Genomic DNA, 23,604 nt, shown 5'->3' with positions numbered 1-23,604 from the left:
AATGAAAAGGATAGACCAAAAGTAAGAAAAAAGGAATTGGCCATACACAAAGTACACAAAATTTAAGAAATGAAAAATTCACAGCAATTCACTAAAGATTTCATATGAAAACTCAAGGCATGTCTCTTCAATAACCCAATAACTCCTAAATCACACTTCTGGAGCCATATTTGTAAGATGGCCTTCAGTGCTTAAAACTAAATTCAAAACTAACCTCACTACCACCCCCTAACCTTTCTCTAACGTTCCCTGACTAAGCATGACTACTGCTTAAATTAGAAATTTGGATTCACTGTTGACTCATCCTTCTTATTTGTTCTCCACATCTAATTCATCACTTTCTTAAGTATTCATCTGCTTAAATGTATCTGGAATCCATCTCCTTCTCTTCCTTCCCCTTGCTAACAACCCAGTTGATGATCATCTCTTCCCTGAACTGTTACTACGTCCTTCTATCTGGTCTCCCTGCCTCCAGTCTTATCTCCCTCCAATCACAACACAACACTGCTGACCTGGGGTAAGGCCATATTTCTAACCCAGATCCTGCTAAACATTTTAGTCTAATTTATCCCCACCTCAAGTAATCCACTCCAGTCTCAGTAACAACTTCTCTATTGCATATGATGTTTCTTCTCCATGGTAGAACTTTCAACTCCTTCTCTGCTTAATTCATTCACCTTTAAGGTTCCTATCTTCCCGGATCCTTCTATGTGTGCCCAGAGAATTCTATTCTTGTCCCTGTTATATTTCTTGCACTAAAATTGCCTGCTAAGTGTTCTAACTCCCACAGTAGGCTGTAAATTCCCTCAAGATAGAACAGTTGTCATATTCTCAGTACCTCCAGTACCTCAAGCTCAGTGCCTGGGACATAATATGCACTAAATATTTAATTGAGAATAAACATCCTCATCATCTACTTTAAAAAAAATAAAACTAGGGCTTCCCTGGTGGCGCAGTGGTTGAGAGTCCACCTGCCAATGCAGGGGACACGGGTTCGTGCCCCGGTCCGGGAAGATCCCACATGCCGCGGAGCGGCTAGGCCCGTGAGCCACGGCCGCTGAGCCTGTGCGTCCGGATCCTATGCTCCACGACGGGAGAGGGCACAACAGTGAGATGCCCGCATAACGCAAAAAATAAATAAATAAATAAATAAAACTATTATGTATACAAGGCTGGTTCAACATTCAAAAATCAATTAACAGGCTAAAAGTGAAAAATCAAAGGATCATACCAACAGATACAGAAAAAGCATCTGACAAAATCCAATACCCATTCATGATTAAAACCTCTAGTTTTACTAACTAGGAATAGAGGGGAACTTCCTCAACTTGATAAAGAATATCAACCAACAAAAACCTACAGTTAACATGATACTTAACAGTGAGAAACGAGAAGCTTTCCCACTAAGATCAGGTATGAAGCAAGGTGTCCCCTCTCACCATCTCACCATTCTTTTCCAAATTCATACTAGAAGTTCTAGCTATTGCAATAAGACAAAAAAAGGAAATAAAATGTATACAGATTGGGAAGGAAGAAATAAGACTTTCTTTGTTTGCAGCTGACACAATCATCTATGTTGAAAATCGGAAAGAACTGATCAAGAATACTCTTAGAACTAATGACTACAGCAAGGTTGCAGGATACAAGGTTAGTAATATACAAGAGTCAATCACTTTCCTATATACCACCAATGAACAAGTGGAATTTGAAATTAAAAACATAATATCGTACATTAGCACCACAGAAAATGAAATAGGTATAAATTTAACAAATTTTCTACAAGATCTACACGAGGAAAACTATAAAACTCTGATGAAAGATATCAAAGAGAACTAAATAACTAAAGAAACATTCCATGTTCATTAACAGGAAGACTCAATACTGTCAAGATGTCAATTCTTCACAACTTGATTTATAGATTCAATGCAATCCCTACCGAAACCCCTGGATATTGGCAAACTGATTCTAAAGTTTATATGGAGAGGCAAAAGACCCACAATAGCCAAGACAACACTGAAGGAGAAAAGCAAAGTTGGAGGACTGACACTACCTGATTTCAAGACTTAAATGTAAAGCTACAGTAATCAACACACTGTGGTACTGGTGAAAGAAAACAAATAGGTCAGGCTTCCCTGGTGGCACAGTGGTTGAGAGTCCGCCTGCTGATGCAAGGGACACAGGTTCGTGCCCCGGTCCGGGAAGATCCCACATGTGGCGGAGTGGCTGGGCCCGTGAGCCATGGCCACTGAGCCTGCGCGTCCGGAGCCTGTGCTCCACAACAGGAGAGGCCACAACAGTGGGAGGCCCGCGTACCACAAAAAAAACAGAAAAAAAAAACAAAAAGAAAACAAATAGGTCAATGAACCAGAACGGAGAGCCCAGAAACAGATAAAATAATATAATTGTATATGCACCTTAGCTATGTATATGTATGTATAGACTTATGTATGTGCATTCAAAAGAATAAAAAACAAATTGATAGTAGTTATCAACAAAGAAGGAAGTAGAACTGGTGAGAAGAATAGACCGGGACTGCTTTTTCACATTACATAATTCTGTATTATTTGAAATTTTTGAAGAATTATATACTTATTTGTGAGAATAACAGTTTTAGTTAATCTACAAAGAAAGATTAGGCTGTGTTTAGGTAAACAGTGTTAATAATACTCTAATAAAAGCGGATGTTTAAATGTTGGAGATTAATAGAATTCAATTCTGACAATCAACCTTTCAATTTTGGACTGGGTTCTTGTTCTTCCATTTTCTCGTGTTTTATCATCTTCTTTCTTGTGTAGAATTATTGTTGGCTCCAAACCAAACAATTCTTGAAGATGTCCATAAAGATCCGAACGATTATACACATGAAATTCAAAGTCATTGACTGTGATGTATAATCTAGTTTCTGCCTTTGGATCTAAAGACATCAATTACAAAAAAAAAAAAGTTTTTAGTCAACTTTTTAAAAACTTTAGTCAAAGTTTTAAGTCAAATCTTTTCCACAGCTAAAGTAACTCAAATGATTTCTTTTAAAACAGAAGTCTATGATAAAAGGGAATAATATTTTAAAAGAAATAAAACATGGTCAAAAGAAAGAAAAAAGCTGATTTACTACAGTATTTCAATTTAGCACTCTAAAAACAATCTGAATTTCTACATTCTGGGTGTATAACAACAAAACTTAAAGACTGTATGCTAAGAACAGCACAATGCCAATAACAGAGTAAAACTTTACCCCAATATAGCCATAAGTGTATACTAAAATATAAATAGTAAATTGTTCAAAGTATGATGCATTTAAACATCACACTATTATTTGAACTTGTGCATCATAGAAACCAGGACTTTTCATAAATACTAGTTTGTTTTTTAAAACTACGCAATGCTAAAACAAAGATTCTATAAACTGTAGACTCAAACAGTAATCTCAAATAAAAGACAATTATATTAAATATAAGTGACAATAGTAATAAATCCAAGTATAGATACGGCACTTGTTCCTACTGAGGAAATAATCTAAGACAGTGCATCTCATGTCAACCAAAAAGGGTCAGAAGAAAGGTACCACAATCAGTGCTTTATTTTGTTATAAATGATACATGTGTTTTTTAAGACTTCTTTTTCAACCTTTATCTGTTTTTATCCCTGTCAAACAAATTCAATTGAAAGGCAATTAAAATTAGATATGACCAGTTAGAATAATTTAATTTTTTTAAATGGGTAAAGAGAATTACCAACTTTCATTTTAGTAGCTTAAGCTGTGGTTTAGTAAGGTACCAAATTTCACCAATATTAATTTCTTCTCCAATTATTAGCAAAACAGCATATGAGATGTCAAACACCCTAAATAAATGTAAATTTTAGTTTAAATTAACAAATGAAAAATACACTGCCACTCATATTTCAAAAATAAGCTGAGGAAAATGAATCAACACATTCATATTTTTATACAGGAATGCTTTTAGTTTTACTCCAATCAAGGTTTTTTCCCTCATTACTTCCTGAGACAAGAGAGGAAAAAGAGATAAACACAATCCTTCAAAAAACTAATGTTTAAGAGCTGTAACTTTTCTTATATTTTTTAGACAGCTCTTGACCTATGTTCTCTCTCCTATTTCTTCAGACTTATCAAATGGCTAAAAGCTAAGACGATCCCTAAGCTATTACATAAAGTGTGTTCCCCTTTTTCTTGCTGTAGGTCAAATTCTTAAAATTAAAATAAAAATAAGAAACACACTTTTTAAAAATACATATGAAGTATTCTAAGATTTAATAGTTATAAATATCATTACCATTTTTTTTTTTTTTTTTGCGGCATGCAGGCCTCTCACTGTTGTGGCCTCTCCCGTTGCGGAGCACAGGCTCCGGACGTGTAGGCTCAGCGGCCGTGGCTCACGGGCCCAGCCACTCCGTGGCATGTGGGATCTTCCTGGACCAGGCACGAACCCGCGTCCCCTGCATCGGCAGGTGGACTCTCAACCACTGTGCCACCAGGGAAGCCCTCATTATCATTTTTAAATAAGTAAATCAAACTTTATCACTCATTAGGTTTTAAACCTTTCTACAGTAATCATTCATGACCTCTTCTCAAAATGTCAGGGTCAAATATCCAGCAGCCTACTCAAATATCTCCAATTTGATGTCTAACAGGCATCACGCACTTGACATACCCAACCAAACACTCGATTTTCCCACCCAAACCTACTCCACAATATTCCCCACCTTATCAACAGCAAGTCAATCTTTTCAATTGCTCAGGCCAAAAAATTTGACTGCTCTCTTTCTTTCTTGTCCCAGATATTATCAGCAAATCTTGTCAGCTTTTCTTTCAACATATATCCAGAAACCACTCCTCACCACTCTGGCCCAAGTCCCCATCAACCTGCACCTGTTTTAACACAATAGCCTCGTAACTACCTCTCCCTGCTTCTGCCCTTATTTCCCTTACGCCTGTGCTTTACACAGTGGCCAGATCTTTCAAAAATCCTATCTAGGGCTTCCCTGGTGGCGAAGTGGTTGAGAGTCCGCCTGCCGATGCAGGGGACACAGGTTCGTGCCCTGGTCTGGGAGGATCCCACATGCCACAGAGCGGCTGGGCCCATGAGCCATGGCCGCTGAGCCTGCGCGTCTGGAGCCTGTACTCCACAACGGGAGAGGCCACAACAGTGAGAGGCCCGCGTACCGAAAAAAAAAAAAAAAAAAAAAAAAAAAAACCCTAACTAAAATCATGCACTCTCCTGTTTCCTAATTTTCTGATGGTCTCCTCTCTCATTGATACCAAGTTCCTTTAAAAGTGACTTATAAAATCTTATAGGATCTGCACTCTTCTCCCCTTCCAGTCCTCCCTCCAATAAACTGGCCTCCATTTTGGTTATAAACCAGAACCTGAACAACCAGGAAATGTCCTTCCCCCAGATAGTCACAATAACTCACTTCCTTAACTTGCTTCATGTTTCTGTTTAACCATCCCCTATCACTGAAGCCTCTCCCGACTTCCTTATGTACACAGCACCCTCCCTGCAAAACAGCACTCTCTTCTCTACTGACCCTACTCTGACTCTCCTCAATGCCATATTTTCCTCACTCACTCCTCGATGCTACATATATTTACTCGCTAATTATCTGAATCCTTCCCAAGCAAGGATTCAGAATGAAGCAAGCTCTTTAAGAGAAAAAACTTGTTTTATTCACTATCGTTTCTCTGGTGCCTAGAACAATTCTTAGTACATAGTAGGGCTCATTTGTATGAAAGAGGAACAGAGCATCTTACCACAAATCATGCTCCTAAGTAAAACAAAAATATCCTCAAACAAATAGATCTAAGACTTTTGGGAAACCCAACATGTGGAAGCATAATAAATGCAAAGTAGGTTATTTTTCTATTCCCACTTTGATCTATACAAGTAGGAATTAATCATTATGCAATTCTTCAAGGTCATAAAGCAACTCAATCAAAATTTACCTCAAAACTCATTTAAGGCATTTGTTTTCAAATTTACTTTTGGAACACTTGATCATAATCCCTGAATACAAATGCCTTGATCGTTAGGAATATACTATAAAGGCCAGTGGATGAGCTACAGAAGGAGCCATGGGGAAAATCAAGAGTCTGGACTAGCTCCTAACTGGATCAGCAGTGATGAATAAACAAATGATGACTGTATAAAAATGGAAACAGGATTATTCTCAATTTGATCTTCAACTTGCTGGACATGCACTTCTGATTCTCTTCTTTCAATATAACCGAAACGAAAGGATATGGCTACATTAACTTACTAAAGACAACAAGGTACAAAGATAAAGGTATTAATCTCTGAAAGTATTTTGAAAACACTGATAAACACTAAATACTTAATACTAAAACACTGCAAGATCCTCTCAACAATCCCTACCCATTTTCCCAACTGTTTTTTTTTTTTGCATTATTTATTATTGATTGTCACCTCCCCCAACTAGAATGTAAACTCCATTAGAGATGATTTTTTTCCTGTTGTGTTCACTCTTCTATCCCTGGTGCCTAAAACAGTGCCTGGTATGTAGAAGGGGCTCAATAAATATGTTAAATCCTTAAACAGAAATAATAGATGGCTTTTAAATTTTAAGTAAGATTGAACAAAATGCCCAGACCACTCTTTTCCTTCCAAAAATCACTTTAGAAAAATACTGAAGAAATAGTGAATCTATAAGCATTTTAAAAGCAGCTTTTGGTTTCATATTTTTAAATAGAGAAATTTAGCTGAGTTCACACTCAACTTCTTTGTTCTATTGCTTCTATTTGTTTCACCTGAATTACTAATATTCCAGCCAGCAAGCTATGTGATTAAAGAGTAAATCAGATCTCCAAGCCTGGTTGATCTCCAAGCTTACATGGCCTTATTCTCTTCAGAGTCTTTGCCCAGGATCTTTTCTGTCAATAATTCCAGCTTTCTGCTATCCCCAGGAAAATTCCATATGGCAATTCCCTCTCCATCTGTCAACCCCTATCCCAACAAACACAGATGCAAAAAGGTGGCCCAAGAGCACACCCATAGAGACAGAAACATAGGAAAAAGCACATACACAGAGGTGAGCACACATATACAGAGGGGGGCATGCACTCATTTAAGCACTCAAACACAGAACCACTCACAAAGACAAACACATACATACATATACTCTCACAGAGCCACACATGCAGATGCATGACTACAAGTACTACTGTACTAGCATATTCAGTACTCATAGCCTCACCCTCACAGAGATAAGTATGTACATACAGAGCCCACATGCAGAGGTACCCCACACATAGACTGGGTTACCTTCCCAGGTCAACAGGGCACATCCTCATAAATAAACACCTGCCCTAACAGATAGATGAGCACTCTACCAAAAGACAGATAGGTTTCAAAGGCATGTATCTCTCACATATAGACATGTGAGTACATGCATGCATACCCACACACACACGTAACTAAGAAGGACCCTGTGAGAACTTCTCAGAATAGAGAGCCACCCATGTCCTCTGCCTGCCTTTTGTCTCTAGAAAAACTTTAGTCAAAGAATTAATTTAATCAAAGAAGTGGAAAATGCAGAAAGAAAGGGAAATAGTCAAGCAAGACGAAATAATACTTTAGCCATTAAACAAAGTCAAGGACCTTTAGTTCTTCCTCAAGGACTATGGATAATATTCTGAGCCATGTCCTTTGAGCTGTTTTGCAGATACTGAAACCCCCATCAGGTGGAAGAAATTATCTGTATGCTGCCCACAAGCACGCAGACCCCAGACTGATTAGAACCAGAAGGCTGATGATGCTGACTCCCCATTACCTCACCACCAACCAATCAGAAGAATGTCCACAAGCTAATGACAATTTGCTCCTTGAACACTATAAGATTCCTCACTACCCGCTCCAGGGTGGGACACACAGTCTTGAGGACATTAGCCCGTTGTGGCCCCCTTTACCTGGCAAAGTAATAAAGCTATTTCTTTCTACTTCACCCAAAACTCTGTCTCTGAGATTTAATCCAGCACCAGTGTACAGAGGCCTAATTTCAGCAACACACATATACAGCTTTTCTGGGGGGGAAAGAAGAAAGTTGGGGAATCCTACACTAGATTCTCCAGGAATTAGAAAAAGGCAGTAAATAAACAGTAGAAAGGATATAAGATTTCATTCCTGTAACATTATTTACCAATGCTGTGACCTAAGGCAAGTACCTTAACCATGCTGAGCCTCATTTTTCTCATCTATAAAATGAGAATACCTCTACCTACCTGTAGGATTGCTCTATATCATAAATACTAGTTAGTTCCCTTGACTCTGCAGGTCAAATCCTTACTAGTCATATAAATTATCTATTCACTTTTGATTTGTACTGAATTCTCTTCTTTTTAAATAATTATGCATTTCATAATATGACATAATGTTCATCATAATAACAAAAGCAGCTCACCTCTATCGAACAGTTGCTATGTTCCAGGAACTGTTCTAGGCACTTTACTCATATAATCTCATTTAATCCTCACAACAACCCTAGCAGTTAGAGCCCAAGATTATATAACTAGGAAGCAGACTAAAATCCAGGTCTCTAAATAGGTTCTTAACCACAAAATAAAATTACTTATCAATTATATTAATACATGTAATGACTATTTCAAAAGCAAAAAAGTTATTAATCCCTGAAAACAGAAATGTACAAAACGGGTCCAGTTATTTCTTTGCATTTTATAAAAAAAAAAAAAACTGATCAATAGTCAAAACTTAAATGTAGTATTTAATTGTTAAATTCTGGTAACACTAGATTTCTCACTGACATTTATCTCTCCTGGAAATTTTAAAAGCAGTTTTTAGATTTCATTCATTCTGATGATACTGGGAGTCAAATGGAAAACTTTATTTTATACATAATTTAAGAAAGGTATAATCAACTGGCTCTTTTAAATCTTCTCTCTACATGAACACTGCTCTACCCTTGAAGGCAGAAATCTTCTCTTTCTCATACTCCTTGTCATCTAACATTCACATAATGGGCTTCCCAAACTCATTTTTTAATAAAATACCCAATAGATAGAAGTATAGACATAAAAGGCTCTTAACAAGCAGTTAATTTATGGAGGAAAAAAGTAAATGAATGTTGTAGAACAGCTTAAGTCTCCTAAGCAAACAGCTAATTGAGACTTCTTGTTTTCCAAAGGGAAATCAGGAAAAAGGCACTTATTTAATTATATAATTGGGACACATGTTATTTGCAGTAAAAAATCTAAAGTGCAGAAGTGCTGACAAAGTCTTGTAATACTTAGAATCGATACTTAGCACAAAGACAAAATAGTCTGCTGACCTTTTAAGAATTGTTCAGGGATTTTTAGTTCCTTTATGTATTTAACAAACAAGATCTAGATGCTACAAATTTAAAAGTACTAGATTATATTAGGCTAAAACTTCTAAGCAACAAAATAACAGAAAGGGACATACTTTACCATCATCCTTTCGCTTCTCAACAGCCCAAGAATTCCTCTGGATAAGAAGGATGCATGCCTAGTTTGTCAGACTAGTATGAATTTAAACACTATGATATATCACCACATATTAAGAGGCAACTGGCCCTGCTATTTATTTTCCAAAAGAATCCCTCAAAATTAAATACCCTAAAAATAAAATTTTTGACTGATATCCTCATTAAGTGGCCTTTAGCCGACAACCATCTATAACAGATCACTAATTCGTGACCTAGGGCATATTTTACAACAAACTCTATGGTAAATGAATTAGATGTGTTCTGTTTTCTCTTTTTTAAAGGGTTAAACTGGACAAGTGACAACTTTAAATCTGCTCCTGGCTTAAATTATCCCAACCAAGCTCTATGGCATAGTAGTGTCAGCACTTAACACACCTCTTTTCTCATAATAGAGCAGCTCTAAAACTTCCTAATGAAAATCTTGGTCCTACCCACCAATGGGGCCTATCTCCTTGGAAGGCTAGTGGCCATGTATCTTCTCAGGCACATGCCCCAGTTAGGCTTCTAAATTTTCCACCAAGAACTATCAATCATCTCTACTTCCTGCTTGGTTAACTGTCAAAGCACATGGATCTTCCCTTAATCAGCAAGAAGTAATATCCAGAATGTAAGGTCTTGCTACTGAATAGAGCTCACTATTTTAACCTATATTCCATAATATTGTCCAACTTTTTATCAAAAGCTTACTTTGCAGCCTATTCATTCCTCTACACTATATTCTACTGATAAATTCTGTCCCTTATAAATGCTAGACTAATAATGTAGTTAGACCAAACTGCTTATTCCTGCACTGTTATTTGGCATTGTGTCTTTACCTTTGAAGGGTGTAACTGTGAGCACATTGTTAAGAACGTCATCCTTTACGACAAAGAATATCTTTTAAAAGCATATGGAAGAGAAACTTCTTTGACCATTCACGAAAGCTGTGCTATTCATGAGCACATACATTTAAATTTTTAAAACTATGAGCAAATAATTAGAATTATAAAAGTGATAACTGATAAAGTCTACCAACTTTTAACATCACTGTAAAATGGAGGGGTGAGATCTTTTTTCTACTGCAAACCGCTGGCATAAAAAAAAATGAGAAAGAACAATTTGGAAAAAATAATTTAAATGTTATTCAATATTAAGAAAAACATAAAATATCCAAAAATTATGGTAATATTTCTGTTCTACATTATGGACAATTACAGAGGGAGAGCAGAGACACAGATTTATGTTAACATTAAGAGTGACAAAAAGAATTCAAGACACAAAGAAATGACAGGGGAGAGCCAGTCAAGGAAGGGCTAATATTTGAGCTATTATATTAGTCTTGGGTTATGCATCTCAAGTAGTGATTACATTTTGCTATATTCTTTGAAATGAGCTAAGTTCATATCACTCCCCTGCTCAAAAACCTTTCACGGCAGTGGCTGCCAGGTGTTCAATATCCTCCATAGCACAGCTTCCAAATTATCCCCTATGATTCCTTTACCTTATATTTACCACCAAATGGAGTTGTTAATTCCTAAACATCCGTTTTCCAACCTTATTGCCATTGGTCAAACCAGTTATTCCATCTGAGCTACCCTCCCACCCACTCCGCCTCTGCATGACACAGTCCTACTCACTGTCATCATCAAGCATGCTGCCTAAGAGATGGAACTTTCACAACAGCCCTCCATCTACCATTCTGCTTCTTGACCAATGGGCAGAACTTTCAACATCATCAAACCATGAACCAGCTGGGACCACACCAAGTGGTCCATACGAAAGTTGGTATGGACCAACTTTGAAGATGGTTCTCAGTATTTTTCCTTAACACACACTCATTGCTCCATTTTTTCTTTAATTACAATTGTTTGTATGCATGTATTCCCTCAAGTGGATGTGGATAGCACCTTTTTTTTTAATCCCCCACTCCAACTTAACACAATGATCAGTAAAGTGAATTCAAAATAAAAATCTGTTCAATTAGGTAAAGATTTTTATCAAAAGTTACCTCTTTCCTAAAGAACTTGGGTCAGTTACTCTTGACCCTCATCCATGTGTTTTGGTGAATAGCAATCCACTTTAAGATGTTACATTTCATGATAAAATGAATTATTTTCTTCAAAAAAAAAAGACTATAAACAATTTAGGATGGTATTCCCTGTGTCAAAGAAAATTCTGAAATGGGCAATCGCAGTAGGCTTAGTTTAAGTCGTACAGTTGCCTCTGGATACTGCAAATGTCTTCATTCCTCCCCATAAGCTGTGATCAGTGTTTATCCATGAGAACCTCTAAGGAACCTTCTTAGGCCACATTTGACAAGGTTGTCTTATAAATATAAGAAGCACTAGACTGGAAGTTAGCAGACCTGGGTTTTTGTCCCAATTTTACCAGCTGTAATCACAGTAGTTTCTGATTTTCCATCTGCCAAATGAGGGGTTTTGAGAACATTAATTGTTTCCAAATTGGTAACAGATTTTGAGAAAAACTGGTTGTTTCCTAACTGTGTTCCTTGGAATCCTGGGGTAAAAAGCATGGGGTGGAGGTGCCCTAAGGCCGAATGGGCTTCCTCACCCCACCACCCCCTACAGCTTTATCCGTTCACATGAACATTTTAAAACACTAAAAAAAAAAAAAAAAATTGGGAATAAAATTCCTAATATAAATATACAAATAGTTTTTTTTATCACAAACAAGCTATATAAATGAAGAGAATTTTTGTTTCAGCTCCATTGTAACCTTGTTAACAACAAAGCTTATGTTAACTAAACATGTAAAAAGAAAAAAAAAAGATTAAGTCAAAACAGCAAGTCACCTAACAAACAGACTACAAGATTAAAAGAAGCATGATGTGCTGAGGAAAAATATTCTCCTAAAGTAATCTATCTCTAAGGGACAAATCAGATGGACTTTTCAAACTAAATCAGAGGCAGAAATACTGGGCCTGCACAAAGTTAAGTAAATGTGTTAGAAGCTGGGACTGAGCTCAAAAAAACTTGGCTCTCAGGAATGAGCTTTAACCATCTCTAAAGTGTAAGATATCATTACTTAACTGCCACCTTTAAGACTTAAAAATTAAAAAAAAAAAAGCAAGAAAATTCTCTCCACAACATTTAACATGGTTAACAGTGTAGCAAAGTGACTCAAAATTTTGAATTTATTCAGATTTCATAAAAAGTCAAAACTTAAAAGATTCCCAATGCACTAACATAATATCTAAAGAACACTTTTTTTTCCTGTGAGAATGCTTCTAGTAAATGCTAAGAAAAGAGGTAAAAAGGTTGGTTTAACAATTGATATTCTAAAATCACAGACTGAAGACTGGTAATAACATAGAGCCAGCCATTCTTAATCACAGATGAAAGATTGTAAAAATCCTATTCCAAAGTCCCACAGAATACTTTTATCATGTGAAGTCACTCAGCCTCTGTTCAAAATTATCCAATGTACAACTCTAATTTTGAGAAAACTTTTTCCAGACATGAAATTTGCCATTATTTCTTCTAATCATTCTGATTTCATTACCTCTTCAGATGTCAAATTGTAACCAACTAATGCCAACCTTTTCAAGGTAGAGTACATTATTACGTATTATATAGGAGGGGCAAAAGATACGTGGGAGCAAGGAAATGACAGTTTAAAAAAAGACTAAACAATGGTGAAACAATAGCAAAATCTAAAAGTAATTTAGGATAGCTCAAAGTTTTGATAAGTTTTAAAGCTTTTGGAACTTTAAATCTATTTTCCTATACAAACAAGTTATATACAATGGTAAGATTCCTAGGTGAGCTCACACACACACACACACACACACACACACACACACACAAAACCCAACATTTAATTGCAAAATTCCAAAGTTATACAGAACCAACCACCATTTCAGAATCTCAGTGGGGTGCCAGAAACATAGGTCTTCATCGCTAAGAAAAGGTGGAGGGGTTTCGTCCTCTTTTGACCTTACACTCCCAGGTCCCACTTAAAATCTCTGTAGTTATCAAAATATGGTCCAGGGACCTCTGGGGAGATACTGAAACCCTTTCCGGAGGACCACAAAGTCAGAATTATTTTGATAGTATTATACTAAGATGTTTGACTTTTTCTCATTCTCCCATGAGTGGACAGTGGAGTTTTTTAAAGGCTACATGAAGTATATGGTACAACAGACTGAAAATAAAAGCAGAGGTGAGAATTCAATTATCTTCCATTAGGATATTTCAAATATTTGCAAAATATAAAACAGTGTCACTCTTTTCACTAATTTTTTTGCTTTGGAAAAGTTATTCTTCATTAAATTTGTTATTTATTTTAATATGTAATGGATTTATGATAGGTATTTTTAATGAAATAAAAATGTTTCTATAATGATCAGGCTTAATTTTGAATGCAGTAAATATAAATAGATATAACTTACATGAATAAAAGCTCTTTGGAATCCTCAATAATTTAGAACAATGTAATAGGTTCCTGAGATCAAAAATGTTTGAGAATCAATATTCTAGAAAGTAAAGACAAGGTGTACTCTCCTTGAGGCCACTGGTGTGGTTAATGTAGAGAAGGAAGGGTACATTCACAGACAGGAACACCTACAGTTGTGAAATGAAGATTTGAGGACAATATTCTGAGAGAAAATTCTGATGATAAAAAGCAGAACCAGAAGAGAGTCAAAGTCTGCAATTCCTCTTTTCTGCTCATCCTTACCATAGTAGATAAATGAGAATTAGTCACAATGTCACGTAAAAGTATAAATAAAGTCAAAGAAGCTGAAAAGTAAGAGAAGTGTCTTAGTAGAATGATTAAAGAGTGCTAGGAAGGCCACTCTAACCACAGTATGGGATTAAGTCCATAGATGTAATAGGAGGTAAGGGTGGAAATGTGGGTAAGGGTCATACTGAGAATAACCCTAAGTAAATAATAGGTTAAAGAAACTACATTTAACCATGCAAGAGGAAAGCTGCTGAAGGATTTCCAGCCAAGGGGTATTAAAATCAGTTCTGTAAACTCCAAAGCTTTTAAAAATATTTTTAACTATTACAAAATGTGAGACATTCCAACATCTACAAATGAAAATTCTGATTATATGATTGAAGATTTCAAACACATGAAAAAATGAAAGCTCACCATGTTGCTTCTGCTTTGGGTTATACATTTTCCACCACCGAAAAATTATAAATCCATCTTGAATTCTAAGCAAGATAAATTACAGAAATGAAGGCTTAAGTAACAATTTACTTAACTCATTTCTTAATTATTATAAAATGCAGGCAATTGATAATAAGGAAATACACAAAATTTTCAACAGGACACTAGCATACCAAGATGTTTCATAATCTTCCAGTTAAGAAAGGAAAAGAAGATTTGCAAAGCTCTTAAGATTCTTCTATTTAGGTAAACTGTAATACCACATTACATTTAACAGGAAAATAAAGTGTTAACAGAAAAAACTTTTTCTTTTATAAATTTAAATTTAAAATTTTTAAAATTTAAAAAAGGAGTTAAAATTATATAAACTAAAAGCCAAATCTTCAAAGGGGGATATTAGCACACTAAGGGAAAACTTTCAAAGATTTTCTTTCATTTCTACAATGATACAACACTTCATATCCCAGAAGCATGGAATTATAGCCTAACTTTTACTTTTTACTTTTAACTTGGAAATAATTTTAGACTCACAAAGAAGTTACCTCTCCGTTATAAGTGAGGTATGAGGGCTGCCAAACCCTAGCACCTCTCAACTAATTCCATATCTTCAAGTTTTATCTAAGTAACAAATTTTAAGCAAATCACAAAAATAAGAGTAAGCTTTTCTTTCAAGGCTTACAGAAGATGGAATATATCAGACATATGAACTATCATTTCTTATTATATTCAGATTTCATTTCCACCTTAAGGTAAAATTAGAAATGCTAGTAAGCGCTAAAAAATTCTAAAAACTGACTATCTATACTAAGGAACTAATGGATGAGAGTTATCAACGTCTCTGATCCTTGCTTACATAACAAATGACCACAATGAATTCTACAACAAAAATGGTCAGGTAATCTAATGGCTCAATATTTAAAACTACAGATGATATAAGATTATTCATTTCCATAAGCTGCTATTCAGTACTATTTTGCCAGCTTAAACCTTAGCTAAATTAATCCACTGATAGAAACATTTAAAAAAATCAATTCACCAAGTATGAGTCACTGAAGAAAATGATTTTTGATTTATGATTTTATTTGAAAAGGCCAACATTTCTAATATAAAAAGCAAGTCATATTCAATACAGTATCATAATCAAAAAAATTTTTGAAATATTTCAAATTTGTTTAAGATGGGCCCACATTTATTTATTTATTTATTCTTACCTAATAGACATGTCTTCTGTAATGTAATAGATTTCACGAACCATGACTTTTCCAGAAAGAACAGAGAAAGAAAAGGAGCCTGTTGTAGGAAAAAAACAACAGCAATTAATGTAATTGTTTTGAAAGACAGTAGAGCCCTTAAAGCTTTAAATGCTCCTAGCATTCAATTTACTCAATAATTAAATGTTCTCTCCCTACTCCCTTTCTGATATCCTTAAAGCCTTACTAACCTTCTAACATTTTTCCCTCAAATATAACAAAAAGTGCCATACATATCATCACTATGAACTGAGCTACTAAATAACTATATGAGAACATTATTTTATTTTATTTTATTTTTTGAGAACACTAGTTTAAACAGCTACTTCCTATGGATAATTCCCTTAACTAGGCATAGACATTAAATAAACCCAAAGCAGTGCAGGGGGCAGACAGGAGAAACAAGAAGAACTAGAATCCTGAAGCCTGTGGAACAAAATCCACATTCACAGAAAGACAGACAAGATGAAAAGGCAGAGGGCTATATACCAGATGAAGGAACAAGATAAAACCCCAGAAAAACAACTAAATGAAATGGAGATAGGCAACCTTCCAGAAAAAGAATTCAGAATAATGATAGTGAAGATGATCCAGGACCTCAGAAAAAGAATGGAGGCAAAGATCGAGAAGATGCAAGAAATGTTTAACAAAGACCTAGAATAATTAAAGAACAAACAAACAGAGATGAACAATACAATAACTGAAATGAAAACTACACTAGAAGGAATCAATAGCAGAATAACTGAGGCAGAAGAATGGATAAGTGACCTGGAAGACAGAATGCTGGCATTCACTGCTGCGGAACAGAATAAAGAAAAAGGAATGAAAAGAAATGAAGAGAGCCTAAGAGACCTCTGGGACAACATTAAACGCAACAACATTCGCATTATAGGGGTCCCAGAAGGAGAAGAGAGAGAGAAAGGACCAGAGAAAATATTTGAAGATATTATAGTCAAAAACTTCCCTAACGTGGGAAAGGAAATAGCTACCCAAGTCCAGGAAGCGTAGCGAATCCCATACAGGATAAACCCAAGGAGAAACACGTCGAGACACATAGTAATCAAATTGGCAAAAATTAAAGATAAAGAAAAATTATTAAAAGCAGGAAGGGAAAAATGACAAATAGCATACAAGGGAACTCCCATAAGGTTAACAGCTGATTTCTCAGCAGAAACTCTACAAGCCAGAAGGGAGTGGCGTGATATACTTAAAGTGATGAAAGGGAAGAAACTACACTACCCTACCGGCAAGATTACTTTACCTGACAAGGATCTCATTCAGATTCGATGGAGAAATCAAAAGTTTTACAGACAAGCAAAAGCTAAGAGAATTCAGCACCACCAAACCAGCTCTACAACAAATGCTAAAGGAACTTCTCTAAGTGGGAAACACAAGAGAAGAAAAGGACCTACAAAAACAAACCCAAAACAATTAAGAAAATGGTCATAGGAACCTACATATCGATAATTACCTTAAATGTTAAAGGATTAAATGCTCCAACCAAAAGACACAGGCTTGCTGAATGGATACAAAAACAAGACCCATATATATGCTGTCTACAAGAGACCCACTTCAGACCTAGGGACACATTCAGACTGAAAGTGAGGGGATGGAAAAAGATATTCCATGCAAATGGAAATCAAAAGAAAGCTGGAGTAGCTATACTCATATCAGATAAAATAGACTTTAAAATAAAGAATGTTACAAGAGACAAGGAAGGAAACTACATAATGATCAAGGGATCAATCCAAGAGAAGATATAACAATTATAAATATATAGGCACCCAACATATACATGCACCCAACATAAATATATATGCACCCAACATCAATCCAAGAAGAAGATATAACAATTATAAATATATATGCACCCAACAAAGGAGCACCTCAATACATAAGGCAACTGCTAAGAGCTATAAAAGAGGAAATCGACAGTAACACAATAATAGTGGGGGACTTTAACACCTCACTTACACCAATGGACAGATCATCCAAAATGGAAATAAATAAGGAAACAGAAGCTTTAAATGACACAACAGACCAGATAGATTTAACTGATATTTATAGGACATTCCATCTGAAAACAGCAGATTACACTTTCTTCTCAAGTGTGCATGGAACATTCTCCAGGATAGATCACATCTTGGGTCACAAATGAAGCCTCAGTAAATTTCAGAAAAATGAAATCATATCAAGCATCTTGTCTGACCACGACGCTATGTGATTAGAAGTCAATTACAGGGAAAAAACATGTAAAAAACATGTACACATGGAGACTAAACAATACATTACTAAATAACCAAGAGATCACTGAAGAAATCAAAGAGGAAATCAAAAAATACCTAGAGACAAATGACAATGAAAACACGACGATTCAAAACCTATGGGATGCAGCAAAAGCAGTTCTAAGAGGGAAGTTTATAGCTATACAAGCCTACCTCAAGAAACAAGAAAAATCTCAAGTAAACAATCAAAACTTACACCTAAAGGAACCAGAGAAAGAAGAACAAACAAAACCCAAAGTTAGCAGAAGGAATGAAATCATAAAGATCAGAGCAGAAATCAATGAAATAGAAACAAAGAAAACAATAGCAAAGATCAATAAAACTAAAAGTTGGTTCTTTGAGAAGATAAATAAAATTGATAAACCATTAGCCAGACTCATCAAGAAAAAGAGTGAGGGGACTCAAATCAATAAAATTAGAAATGGAAAAGAAGTTAAAACAGACACTGCAGAAACACAAAGCATCCTAAGAGACTACTACAAGCAACTCTATGCCAATAAAATGGACAACCTGGAAGAAATGGACAAATTCTTAGGAAGGTATAACCTTCCAAAACTGAACCAGGAAGAAACAGAAAATATGAACAGACCAATCACAAATAATGAAATTGAAACTGTGATTAAAACTCTTCCAACAAACAAAAGTCCAGGACTTCACAGGTGAATTCTATCAAACATTTAGAGAAGAGCTATCACCCATCCTTCTCAAACGCTTCCAAAAATTGCAGAGGAAGGAACACTCCCAAATTCATTCTATGAGGCCACCATCACCCTGATACCAAAACCAGAAAAAGACACTACAAAAAAAGAAAATTACAGACCAATATGACTGATGAATATAGATGCAAAAATCCTCAACGAAATACTAGCAAACAGAATCCAACAACACATTAAAAGAATCATACATCATGATCAAGTCAGATTTATCCCAGGGATGCAAGGATTCTTCAATATATGCAAATCAATCAATGTGATACACCATATTAACAAATTGAAGAATAAAAACCATATGATCATCTCAATAGATGCAGAAGATGCTTCTGACAAAATTCAACACCCATTTATGATAAAAACTCTCCAGAAAGTGGGCATAGAGGGAACCTACCTCAACATAATAATGGCCATATATGACAAACCCACAGCAAACATCATTCTCAATGGTGAAAACTGAAAGCATTTCCTCTAACATCAGGAATGAGACAAGGATGTCCACTCTTGCCATTATTATTCAACATAGTTTTGGAAGTCCTAGCCATGGCAATCAGAGAAGAAAAAGAAATAAAAGGAATACAAACTGGAAAAGAAGAAGTTAAACTGTCACTGTTTGCAGATGACATGATACTATACATAGAGAATCCTAAAAATGCCACCAGAAAACTTCTTAGAGCTAATTGATGAATTTGGTAAAGTTGCAGGATGCAAAATTAATGCACAGAAATCTCTTGCATTCCTATACACTAATGATGAAAAATCTGAAAGAGAAATTATGGAAACACTCCCATTTACCAATGCAACCAAAAGAATAAAATACCTAGGAATAAACCTACCTAGGGAGACAAAAGACCTGTATGCAGAAAACTATAAGACACTGATAAAACAAATTAAAGATGATACCAACAGATGGAGAGATATACCATGTTCTTGGATTGGAAGAATCAATATTGTGAAAATGACTATACTACCCAAAGCTATCTACAGATTCAATGCACTCCCTATCAAATTACCAATGGCATTTTTTATGGAACTAGAACAAATCATCTTAAAATTCGTAGGGAGACACAAAAGACCCCAAATAGCCAAAGCAGTCTTGAGGGAACAAAACAGAGCTGGAGGAATCAGACTCCCTGATTTCAGACTATACTACAAAGCTACAGTAATCAAGAAAATATGGTAGTGTCACAAAAACAGAAACATAGATCAATGGAACAAGACAGAAAGCCGAGAGATAAACCCACGCACCTATGGTCAACTAATCTATGACAAAGGAGGCAAAGATATACAATGGAGAGAAGACAGTCTCTTCAATAAGTGGTGATGGGAAAACTGGACAGTTACATGTAAAAGAATGAAATTAGAACACTCCCTAACACCATACACAATAATAAACTCAAAATGGATTCGAGACCTAGATGTAAGACCGGACACTATAAAACTCTTAGAGGAAAACATAGGAAGAACACTCTTTGACATAAGCCACAGCAAGATCTTTTTTGATCCACCTCCTAGAGTAATGGAAATAAAAACAAAAATAAACAAATGGGACCTAATGAAACTTCAAAACTTTTGCACAGCAAAGGGAACCATAAACAAGACCAAAAGACAACCCTCAGAATGGGAGAAAATATTTTTGCAAACGAATCAACGGACAAAGGATTAATCTCCAAAATATATAAACAGCTCATGCAGCTCAATATTAAAAAAACAAACAACCCAATCCAAAAATGGGCAGAAGACCTAAATAGACATTTCTCCAAAAAAGACATACAGATGGTCAAGAAGCACATGAGAAGCTGCTCAACATCACTGATTATGAGAGAAATGCAAATCAAAAGTACAATGAGGTACCACCTCACACCAGTTAGAATGGGCATCATCAGAAAATCTACAAACAACAAATGCTGGAGAGAGTGTGGAGAAAAGGGAACCCTCTTGCACTGTTGGTGGGAATGTAAATTGATACAGTCACTATGGAGAACAGTATGGAGGTTCCTTAAAAAACTAAATATAGAATTACCATATGATCCAGCAATCCCACTACTGGGCTCATACCCAGAGAAAACCATAATTCAAAAAGACACATGCACCCCAGTGTTCATTGCAGCGCTATTTACAATAGCCAGGTCATGCAAGCAACCTAAATGCCCATCGACAGACGAATGGATAAAGAAGTAGTGGTACATATATACAATGGAATATTACTCAGCCATAGAAAGGAATGAAATTGAGTCATTTGTTGAGACGTGGATGGATCTAGAGACTGTCATACAGAGAGAAGTAAGTCAGAAAGAGAAAAACAAATATCATATATTAACGCATGTATGTGGAAACTAGAAAAATGGTACAGATGAACCGGTTTGCAGGACAGAAGTTGAGACACAGATGTAGAGAACAAACGTATGGACACCAAGGGGCGAAAACCGCAGTGGGGTGGGGATAGTGGTGTGCTGAATTGGGTGATTGGGATTGATACATATACACTGATGTGTATAAAATTGATGACTAATAAGAACCTTCAGTATAAAAAACAAACAAACAAAAAACCCAAAGCAGTGACTAATTCACCATTCTTCTCCATTAATTTGGGTGACTCCAGGAACCAGTCATTGCCTCAAATTAATGAAAGAGTACTTACGTTTGAGAGAAGTTTTATTTATGACCACTAAGAGGTACTCAACTCTAAGGAAGATCAGAAACATTCTATTTGCTGACTCCTCACCCCTTTTTCCCAGTGGTTTAGGGCTTTCTAAGGCATATAACTTCCTAATACACCCTCCTTTCTATTTGCAAACTTCCCATTTATAAGTAGTCAAGCTAAAGTAATAAAGAAGGCTACAAAATGAAATACACAAGATGATTCCACTTACAGTTATAGATTTTTTAGGTATCAGTTTAAAAAAAAACAGTAAAACTTCATCAAGCATTAGAAATTTTCTTTGGATAGCAAGACCTCAAGAAACTTCTAGTTCCATATTTTATATGTCTAGATTTTTCAAATTATTTTAATGATTATCTCTTATGAGCCAAAAAAAAAAAAAAAGCTTAGAAACACTTTAAGAAATAAGAATGAGGTAAAGGACATAACCAAGTGGTAGTTCAACTCTACTTGAAGTATATGCTATATGAGAGAAATTCCAGTTAAATTAGTTTAACTTTCATAAAACAAAGGTAAATTCCTAAAGCTACTATCTGTTTATAAAATACATATTTACAATATACATCTCAAGATTACACAGAAGAAAAAAATTACTCAAAACTTACCAATATGGATATAGCCATGCTTGTATAATCTGTTAAGAACCAGTGTTAAAATAAGACCAACATTCCGAGAATTATAATATGTGAGATAAATAATCCATCCACAGGACAAAATGGTAGCTGTTGGGAGAAAAAAATGCAGAAAATAAAGGATCTCACTATATGTTTCCTTCGATCATCTTAGTATCTCAATAAAAATTTGTTAGTGAAAGATCATTTATCATGTTCAGAAACAAGAGGATTTATTTCCATATGGTAAAATGTCCTCTTACAATTTAATAACTTGAATTTTCAAAACCAGAAGTTGATTCTTTATCCAACTTTCTTCATTCCCTGTAAGTCATTAGCCAGAAAACACAGATTTCAATCAGATGAAGTAAAGTAATGTTTCAAGTAAAACTGCTTCCCTTTTTTTCCTGTTTTCTTTTTCACTCCTTTGTACTGCTTTAGTTATTAAACATACACAAAGATGTTCTGGGACGAAAAAGCCCATATTTCTGAATATTATGAAAAAGAAAACTACCTTTATTAGGCTAAAAGCTCACTTCTAATACAGTCCACTTAAAAATAAAGAAAACTTTTTTTTACATCATAGAAAAGTCACTTTTTTTAAAAATAAATTTATTTATTTTATTTTTGGCTGTGTTAGATCTTTGTTGCTGCGCACGGGCTTTCTCTAGTTGTGGCGAGCGGGGCTACTCTTCGTTGCGGGGTGCAGGCTTCTCATTGTGGTGGCTTCTCTTGTTGTGGAGCATGGGCTCCAGGCGCATGGGCTTCAGTAGTTGTGGCACATGGGCTCAGTAGCTGTGGCTCACGGGATCTAGAGTGCAGGCTCAGTAGTTGTGGCACACGGGCTTAGCTGCTCCACGGCATGTGGGATATTCCTGGATCAGGGCTCGAACCCGTGTCCCCTGCACTGGCAGGTGGATTCTTAACCACTGTACCACCAGGGAGGGAAGCCCGAAAAGTCACTTTTTAAAAAAATCAACAGTCTCTGCTTTTAAAGTACTATTGGAAAAAAGTGACAATTTTAACCTACTTCAAGATATATCTATATTAAATAGGCCACCAAATACTATTTTGCTGCAATTGACAAGACAATAACTTACTTTTAAAGAACACCAGTAAATATTACTACAGTAAACGATATTCTAAATTTGATCATGAGTTTTTCATGAAAAGTTTATGGTCACTTATAAAATTTATAGTATTCCCAAAAAACCTAGTTTGTAAACACACAAAATGTGAAACACAAGAAAGTATTTTTCAATAAATTTTCTTTTACTTATTCATTTAAATAGTATAACTATTTTCTAGATTAAGACAGTAATATAAAGCAATTTAATATGTGTAACCTTTTAGCACCATCATATTAAGTTCGTAAAATTTTTTAAAAATTATTTAACATAGGGCTTCCCTGGTGGTACAGTGGTTGAGAGTCCACCTGCCGATGCAGGGGACACGGGTTCGTGCCCCGGTCCGGGA

The 23,604-nt window shown here is 35.6% G+C and overlaps 1 protein-coding gene across 3 annotated transcripts in view; it reads right to left on the bottom strand.

The window, feature by feature from the left end:
• The window catches only part of BLTP1 (bridge-like lipid transfer protein family member 1), a 208,272-nt gene that overhangs the window by 165,433 nt on the left and 19,235 nt on the right, over positions 1 to 23,604 (bottom strand). For all 3 annotated transcript variants that reach the window (XM_027103636.1, XM_027103638.1, XM_027103637.1), the window contains exons 4-7: positions 22,123 to 22,239; positions 15,822 to 15,900; positions 14,590 to 14,654; positions 2,728 to 2,914 (exon numbers count right to left, since the gene is read on the bottom strand). In XM_027103636.1, the coding sequence (XP_026959437.1) occupies positions 2,728 to 2,914; positions 14,590 to 14,654; positions 15,822 to 15,900; positions 22,123 to 22,239 (448 nt within the window). The remainder of the gene's footprint in view (positions 1 to 2,727; positions 2,915 to 14,589; positions 14,655 to 15,821; positions 15,901 to 22,122; positions 22,240 to 23,604) is intronic.

Source organism: Aethalodelphis obliquidens, unplaced genomic scaffold (assembly GCF_003676395.1).
Source record: "Aethalodelphis obliquidens isolate GAN/ISIS:26980383/991018 unplaced genomic scaffold, ASM367639v1 scaffold6, whole genome shotgun sequence".
In the NCBI taxonomy this organism is placed as follows: Eukaryota; Metazoa; Chordata; class Mammalia; order Artiodactyla; family Delphinidae; genus Aethalodelphis; species Aethalodelphis obliquidens.
Note: the sequence above shows the minus strand (reverse complement) of the source record. Positions and strands in the feature narration are given on the sequence as shown.